The sequence below is a fragment of the Scylla paramamosain genome, chromosome 46 (genome assembly GCF_035594125.1).
Source record: "Scylla paramamosain isolate STU-SP2022 chromosome 46, ASM3559412v1, whole genome shotgun sequence".
In the NCBI taxonomy this organism is placed as follows: Eukaryota; Metazoa; Arthropoda; class Malacostraca; order Decapoda; family Portunidae; genus Scylla; species Scylla paramamosain.
This window is the reverse complement of record NC_087196.1, coordinates 4,169,151-4,177,667: the sequence shown is the minus strand read 5'-3', so window position 1 is coordinate 4,177,667 and position 8,517 is coordinate 4,169,151. Positions and strand designations below refer to the sequence as shown.

Genomic DNA, 8,517 nt, shown 5'->3' with positions numbered 1-8,517 from the left:
ATTTTTTCTGTTTTGAATGTTTCATGATCTCTTGTCATCATTTTTGTGCTTTTTTAGACTTCTCATATTTTTTTAATGTTTTTTGGATAATTTTGGGAATGTTAATTACGGTTTTATAATGGAATAAATTCTGGCCAATGAAATAAATACTAAACATTGTTTTGGCTGTGACTTCGTCTTCATTTATATAATTTCCTTGCGGTAATGTATACAATTACTTGTAATAAAGAGACAAATATATATACGGAACTGAGCTGTATACAAGCCATGTACACATGACACGTTTATAGCAAACAACTTTGGGTGCTACTTTGGCTTATTATTTACAGGAAAAAAAATATCTACACCGTACTTCGGCTTGTTATCTACAAGAAAAAAAGAAAAGAAAAAATTACACCGTACATTTTTTTTTCTAATTTTGGAGTGATATATAGCATAGAGAAAATGTTTTTTTTTTTCTTTTATTCATATTCTAGCGATGAACAGCACGTACAGTACATTGGCTAAAAATACTAAATAGAAGTCAGGAGCTTCTTTTTTATCATCCGCCAACAGTAGTAGTTTCGGTGAGATTGAAATGCTCTTTGATTGATGCTTTAAATTATTTTCAATATACGAATTTTCGCATCAAGCCAGGATCTTTTAGTTCCTTGAGTATGAGCTCCGATGTTAGAATCGACGTAATGTTGCTGATGATTTATGGAAAAATTATGAAATTTGAGTTGGTTTAAATTAGAATAAGCTGGCCAGTCGTTGGAATAGATTATTGAGCCTTCACCGACTTCTCTCTGAATAACTGGGTGAAGTGTCTCACGGTCTCTTCTTTGAACTTCGACACTAGAACAGACATTCCACTCCTGCTTCAGACTCTCTAACCAGACATTTTCTCTCGAAGCTAGGACAAGTGTTTTCCTTGTTCTTGATAAGTACAACTTTTCTTATTATAGATCACAATATAAAGTGTAGATTGCATGCAAAAAATTCATAACACGTAGATCGCAATCTAAAGTGTAGATCGCATGCCAAAGAAGACTCATGACAAGTGGATAGCAAGCCAAAGTAGCACCCAACTTTGTTTAGCTGCGTTCACTTTCATTATATAAAATTCATTTAATACACCAGAGAGAGAGAGAGAGAGAGAGAGAGAGAGAGATTGTCATTTCCTCCAACCCTGATCATATGAGAGAGAGAGAGAGAGAGAGAGAGAGAGAGAGAGATTAAATGTAATAAACATTAATCTATGATATTTCATTACCATCTCGTCTCCAACGCTAGCACCCCCAAAATGAATAGATAAACTGTGCATATCTCAACACAAATTCCTTTATCTAGCTCGTATTATCTAGAAACAAAACCCCATTGTTATATTAGAGATAGTGAGAAAGGGAGAGAGAGATACAGTGAGAGAAGAAGAGACGGGAGGAGGAGGCGAGCATGGTAGCATCAGCTGATTGTTGTTGTCGCGATCAGCTGACTCGCATTCATTGTTTATTTTACACTTTCTCTTAAACTTTCGTCTCTAGTGGTCTGCACGGGTGTTCCCAAGGTATGTATATTATGTATCATGTATATTTACTTATTCATATATGTATTTATCTGTATTACACTCTATAAAAGGCAAATAATTTTCCTTCCAAACATCGCAGAAATAGTAGGCGTGTTCTCAGAGTGTGCGCGTGATGCTTGTTTGTATAGGTATAATATTGTGTGTATTTCTATGTATTTGTACTAATGCAGAAGTTTTATTTGTGTCAGTATTTGTATTCCATCTCGCTCAATCAGTTCTGTTCATTTAATCCTATGTATTATCTAAGGATGCGTATTGTGTGTATTTACGTGTACACCAGTTAGTAAAGGTTATTACTCATATATCCATCTCTCACTCATCTCAACACCACCAGCACCCCTTGTCTCGGCTACACCCTAGACTACCATGGCCTTTAGTGACAGTTCCACGCCAACCTGCCACGGCCGCCACCTGGTTCTGGGCCAGGCGTGTCTTGAAGTGGCCAGCAATGACTTACACAATACCCTGCAACTCTGGGCACAGGCTGATGAGTGCTATAAGGTAAGGGCGTGAGAGAGAGAGAGAGAGAGAGAGAGAGAGAGAGAGAGGTGCGGGAAGTCATTCTTTAACCATGATGTTCTGTCTGTTCATCTGGCAGTGTCCCCCCTGGTACTACCTCACTCTGGCCCCCAACACCACCCACACCCTGGCCGTCAACACCACCTACCCTACCAGTATCTTCATCAACACCGAGGATGGCCGGGACCTGTACAAGCAAGTATTAGTGTGTGATTGAGGTGAAGAGAGGGAAACGGTGGATTAGATGCATTGTGAAGGGGCAAGGTTGAACTGGTGTGTGCTGTGGGGCTGTGCTGTGGTCTCAGGATTGGAGTAAGTGCAGGATAGGAAACAGTCTCATTTTGAAGGGGTGGGGTGTGGACCAGTGTATGCTGTGGGGGCTATGATTAAGAAATTCTAGTAAGTGTTCATTAAATTAGTTCAAGTTACTGTATATGCATCAAAACCCTAATGATTTAAGTGATAACAGAATTGAATAGGGAATAATAAAGGAGATGAAATAACATTAAAATTAATAACGGGTTCTTTGACAGGCTGGATTACCACTTTGGCCTCTATGGGAACTACCACCTGCTCCTCAACGCACGGGGGGCACGGCAGGTGGAGGTGACGAGGGAACCAGAGAGTGAGGCATTACGTAAGTCACAGGAATGCTCGATGTGTTGATTGGCTCTTTAAATCATTGTAATATGAAATGATGTTGCTGTTTTTTCTGTAACTTAACTTACCGAACACCCGTAGATGCTTTGTCTCTCTCTTTCTCTCTCTTTTCTCTCTTCAGACACTTAAATCACAAAAATACTGCTTTAAAAATACCACATACATAAAGTCTTTTCTTCCAGCCTCTCTCTCACCTCTGTCATCCCTGTCTCTCTCCTCCCAGCCTCTTTCTCTATCATCTCTATCTCTCTTTCACAGCACTGGTCACGGCTACCCTCTTCTTCCTCCTCCTAATGTTTATGTGGCTGTGTAGTAAGTTTCTGGTGCGCCGAATGGATTCGTCGACCACAGCAAGGGTGAGGTTAATGTGTGTGTGTGTGTGTGTGTGTTTTCCTGATTTGTCTGTCTGTTTTTTTTTTGAGTTTTGACTTGTTACTGTTTTTGGGAAGTGGTATTGTAATAATAATAATAATAATAATAATAAACGGTTTATTATTTAGGCAGTTGACAAACTGAAAATGTACATAGGGGATGGGGAAAACCTTAACATTAATCCTAAAGGTAAGTCTAATCTAGGAGGGAAATACTATTGATTGATGGCGTGTGTGTGTGGGTGTGTGTGAGTTTTGTGTGTGTGTGTGTGTGTGTGTGTGTTTTGTGTGTGTGTGTGTGTGTGTGTGTGTGTGTGTGTGTGTGTGTGTGTGTGTGTGTGTGTGTGTGTGTGTGTGTGTGTGTGTTTTAATAATAATAATAATAATAATTGTGTGTGTGTGTGTGTGTGTGTGTGTGTGTGTGTGTGTGTGTGTGTGTGTGTGTGTGTGTGTGTGTGTGTGTGTGTGTAGTAGTAGTAGTAGTAGTAGTAGTAGTAGTAGTAGTAGTAGTAGCAATAATAACAGTAGTTTTAGTAGTAGCAATAGTAGTAGTAGTAGTAGTAATAGCAGCAACAGTACCAGTAGTAGCAGTGGTAGTAGTAGTAGTAGTAGTAGTAGTAGTAGTAGTAGTAGTAGTAGTAGTAGTAGTAGTAGTAGTAAGAGCATCATATCCTCCACAGCAAACACTGGATAATGAAAGAAGTCCCTTGATATCCAGACGTTCTCAAGACCATTCGTCCATCTCGTCCGACCCCCCATCCGACCCACAGCCATCCACATCCCAGCCTTCCACCTCCTCCCAGCCATCCACCTCCACGTCCACCTCCGCCTCTATGCTCCATCCAGACCCCATACCTCTGGATGGACGGAGGGAGAGTGGAAGGTTAAGGTCGCTCGATGCCTTCCGCGGGTTAGTGTTTGTTTGTTTGTTTTGTTTTTTGTACTTCTTCTTTATCCTAGCTCCTCCTCCTCTTCCTCTTCCATCCACTCATTTACCAATACATAATAAGCGAATTATCAAAATATTTCCCTGGCAATCTTGACTCAACTTAATTCCGGTGTTTCTCGCCCAGGTTGGCAATAGTGCTGATGATCTTCGTGAATTATGGTGGTGGCGGTTACTGGTTCTTCAAACACGCGCGGTGGAATGGTCTTACTGTGGCTGATTTGGTGTTCCCCTGGTGAGTGTGGTGGTGGTGGTGGTGGTGGTGGTGGGGGTGGTGGTGAAAATGCTATGAATTGTTGTCTTGTGTTAATATCTCTGTGTATTTCTTTTATTAATTTTCTTTCTTTTTCTTATTTATTATCAATTTTTTTTATATTGAAACTAAAATACATAAATAATATCGCATTTCTTCATTCTTTCTCTATTTTTATTATTATTTCTATTCTCTAGCAATCAAAAACAACAAACACAGAAATCCACTCTCCGAACCAGCCACTAATCCACTCACTGATCCACCTGTCCCTTCCCTCCAGGTTTCTGTGGATCATGGGCGTGAGTCTGGTGTTCTCGATCCGCTCACAACTTCGCAGAGCCACAAAGCGCATCGTTATCGTGGCGCGGATTCTCAAACGATGCCTAATTCTCTTTGCTCTCGGCCTTGTTGTCAATAGGTGAGGGTCTGGCATTTATTGTTTGACGCTTGATTATTTTTTCGCTTATTGTTTTAGTTCCTGTCATATTTTCAGTAGGTTAGAGTCTGTCATTTATTCTTTTAGTTTTCTTATTTCATCAGTGTCTGTCGTATATTGTTTTAACTTCCTGTCTTATTTTTTCACTTATTGTTTTAGTCTCTGTTTTATTTCCTGTTGGTTAGAGTCTGTCATTTATTGTTTTAGCTTTTCTTTCTTTGTCAGAGTCTGTCACTTATTGTTTTTTCCCCTTTGTTCTTGTCAGCCAGTGGGAGACAGATTGTTGCTTATTATTTTAACCCATTTCTTCTTTTCTCTATCTCTATTTTGTGCATTTAATTTGTTTTATTTAAGATAGATTCATTTCAGTTTGGCTACATTAGGATAGGATAAGTCAAGTCTATTTATCTATACTTAACATCCCTTTAATTTGGGATGTATAGTGTTAATATTACTATCATCTCTATTTCTTCCCTATCTTTAACCTTCAATCCTCCAGCACCTAACAACTTCCTATCTTATTTATATTTTAGCACCTGTTTACATCCCATTACCTTTAACGGTCTCATTTATTTTCAATACGTTAACTCTCTCTCTCTCTCTCTCTCTCTCTCTCTCTCTCTCTCTCTCTCTCTCTCTCTCTCTCTCTCTCTCTCTCTCTCTCTCTCTCTCTCTCTCTCTCTCTCTCTCTCTCTCTCTCCTTGCAGTGTTGGCGGCCATAACTACATGCCAACTTTTCGTATCTTTGGGGTGCTTCAGAGGTTCGCCATCTGCTACTTCCTGACAGCTGTGATTGAAGTGTATAACATGAACCCGCAGGAGTCCCCAGAGGTGTGTGTGTGTGTGTGTGTGTGTGTGTGTGTGAGGGTAAATTCTTGTTTCTAAGAGTGTTTTTCTGTTTTTCTGTTTTTTGGTTTTGATTTATAGATGATTTTAATTTTTTCATCAAGTTTTGTCTCTGTTAGTCTTTTTTCGTATGGGGTTTAGCTACAGTTGGATTTCTACAGTGTTTTTTTTTTCAGTTTAACCTAATCTAACTAATTCCTAAACCCCCACAATACCTAACCTAACCAAACCATTTTCTAACCCCCAACACCTACCATAACTAACTCCAAACCTACACTACTTAACCTAACCATTTCCTGACCCAACCAAAGCAGACCATTTCTTAACCCCAATACCTAACTTAACCTAACCTAACAGCACTCCCGCCACCCCACAGTATGTCTGGTACTGGAAGATCCGCGACATAGTGCGTTCAAGTCCCCAGTGGGTGTACACGTTGGTGCTGCTCATCATACACTCCACCCTTACCTTTGGCCTGCCCGTCCCTGGCTGCCCCATGTAAGTCAGAGAGAGAGAGAGAGAGAGAGAGAGAGAGAGAGAGAGAGAGAGACTAAAAAAAAATAAAGATCAGTCAAATAAAAACAAAACAAAAAATCTCTTCATTCTATTTTCCAATTCATTAACTCACAACAAACATTAAATAACAAAAAAAACAAAATAAAACACAACTAAACAAAAAGAAAAGCAAAAACAAACAAAACATTTCAATTCACAAACACACACAAAAAAAAACATTCCTTTAACTCACAAACATCAACATACAACAACAACAACAACAACAACAACCACAACCTAACCTTTCCTGTCCTCCCACAGGGGCTATCTCGGACCAGGGGGGCTGCACGAGTGGGGGATGAACCGGGGCTGTACAGGGGGAGCAGCTGGGTACATCGATCGAGTGGTGGTGGGACGGCCTCATGTTTACAGCCACCCTACCTGCGTCACTATTTATGCCAGCAACACTCCTTATGACCCTGAAGGACTGCTGGGTGCCCTTACTTCTGTTCTCATGGTTAGTGGTGGTGGTGGTGGTGATGGTGGTGGTGAGTGGCTAAAGTGAGATGGTGTGGTGATGGTTTTGCGTGGTGTTTTCTGTTTAACCCTGTGACTGGTGTTGTTTTTCATTTTTTCAGTGGTATAGGTTAGTTTGTGGTGGTGATAGTGGTGGTGGTGTCAGTGGTGTATGCTGTGTTTGGCCATGTCAGGTTAGCTTAGGTCAGGTCACAAACCTATCCCTGTACAAGCTAAACACACCCCACGCACATTCAGTTAGATAAGATTACATTAGGTTAGGTTAGGTAAGGTCGCCTGTCTTTCCCTGTAGAAGCTAAAGACACCCCACACAGATTCAGTTAGATTAGGTTAAGTTAGGTAATGTAACCAATCTTTCCCTGTACAAGCTAAACACACTCCACACAGATTCAGTCAGCTTAGGTTAGGTTACCAGTCTTCTCCAACACAAGCTGACCCCACACCAACACACTCAGATTTATTGACCACAGAATCACAAATTCCAACTACATACACAGGTGCAGTTCGGCGCAGCGTGTGGTCGTATCATCACTACATACCAGACACACCGCGGCCGCTGGACACGCTGGCTGGTGTGGGCGCTGGTGACCGGTCTGCTGGCTGGCTTTCTGTGCGGGTGGAGGAAAGAAGGTGGCGTGATCCCAGTCAACAAGAATCTATGGTCACTATCCTACGTCTTATGCACCACTTCTTTCGCCTTTGTCCTCTTCACCATCCTCTACATTATGATAGATGAGAGAGGCTGGTGGGCCGGGAACCCATTACGATATGCAGGCATGAACTCAATTCTTTTGTACGTGGGCCATGAGATATGTGGGGGTCTGTTCCCTTGGTCCTGGAAGCCGGTCGGACAGCACCACTCCAACCATCTCATTATGAACCTCTGGGCGACGAGTTCCTGGGTTGTTATTGCTTACTTGTGCCACAGAAGGAAACTGTATCTGTCTGTGTGAGGGAAAGGGATGCTGGTCAGGGTTTTATGTACGTTTGAATGGAGAGCGAGGTTTTAGGTACTGCTCTGTTTGTTTTTCCTGTGTGTGAGGTTGCAAGAAGACAGGTGTTTTATGAAGATGGAAATGAGTAGTTTGTTTTCCTGTCTGTAAGGTTGCGGCAGGAAGGGAGACCAAGGATTTAAGGTATGGTTCAATTTGTTTTTCCTGCATGTGAGTGAGGTAGGAATGGCTTCACTTGTTCTTGTATGGAAGGTTGCAAGATGGTGGTTTGTCTTCTTATGTGAGATAGGAATAGTGAATGGATTTATGAATTGCTCAGCTTTTCTTGTTATGTGAGGTTGTAATAGGAATTGCCATGTTTAGCTAAGAATTTAAAAACTATTCACCTTTTTTCTTTTGTGTGAGGTTGTGACAGGATGTGTGTTTTATAAAGGTAGGGATTTATAACTCTTTCTTCTAGGTAAAGCTGTGTTAGTGAGGTTTTTTTTTTATAAAGCTGGCTATTTACACTTTTGTGCTGTCAGGTTGTGGTCACTAGGGATTGTAATCTATAAATTGTGAGGTTTTCAGGTGTTTTTTTCAAGAATGTGTTGATCTTTTTTTTTTTTTACATTTGTTCATTTTTTCAGTCAGTCAATCAGTCAGTCAGTTAGTTAGTCAGTCAGTCAGTCAGTCAGTCAGTCAGTCAGTAAAAAAAATATCAGCTTAAGGGGAGTTAATTCATATATACCCTATAATTTTCTCCTCTTTTCAAATCCTTTCATGTTATTTCCAATTATTTTTTATCTTACATTGTTGTATCCTTATTTATTTAGTTACTTTTTTTCTTCTATTTTGGGGGGTTTTCTCAAATATTCTGTTAATTTTATGCTTGTTTCTTTTTGTTTTGTTTTTTTCCCTTTTTTCTTAATCTGAATATTTGTTTACATCCTAC

The 8,517-nt window shown here is 40.4% G+C and overlaps 1 protein-coding gene across 3 annotated transcripts; it reads left to right on the top strand.

The window, feature by feature from the left end:
- Positions 1-1,262: 1,262 nt before the first annotated feature.
- On the top strand, positions 1,263-8,249 carry LOC135094614 (heparan-alpha-glucosaminide N-acetyltransferase-like). Of its 3 annotated transcripts, none has more exons than XM_063994858.1 (12): positions 1,263-1,546; positions 1,902-2,068; positions 2,166-2,281; positions 2,620-2,723; positions 3,005-3,102; positions 3,798-4,027; positions 4,191-4,298; positions 4,597-4,734; positions 5,460-5,583; positions 5,975-6,096; positions 6,415-6,610; positions 7,128-8,249. In XM_063994858.1, exons 2-12 carry the CDS (start codon positions 1,934-1,936, stop codon positions 7,581-7,583), a joined length of 1,827 nt encoding a protein of 608 aa, XP_063850928.1. In that variant the 5' UTR covers positions 1,263-1,546; positions 1,902-1,933; the 3' UTR covers positions 7,584-8,249. The 3 variants fall into 3 exon arrangements, with proteins under 3 accessions (XP_063850928.1, XP_063850929.1, XP_063850931.1); XM_063994859.1 differs by lacking the exon at positions 1,263-1,546 and adding an exon at positions 1,627-1,695; XM_063994861.1 differs by lacking the exon at positions 1,263-1,546 and adding an exon at positions 1,686-1,705.
- Positions 8,250-8,517: the final 268 nt, after the last annotated feature.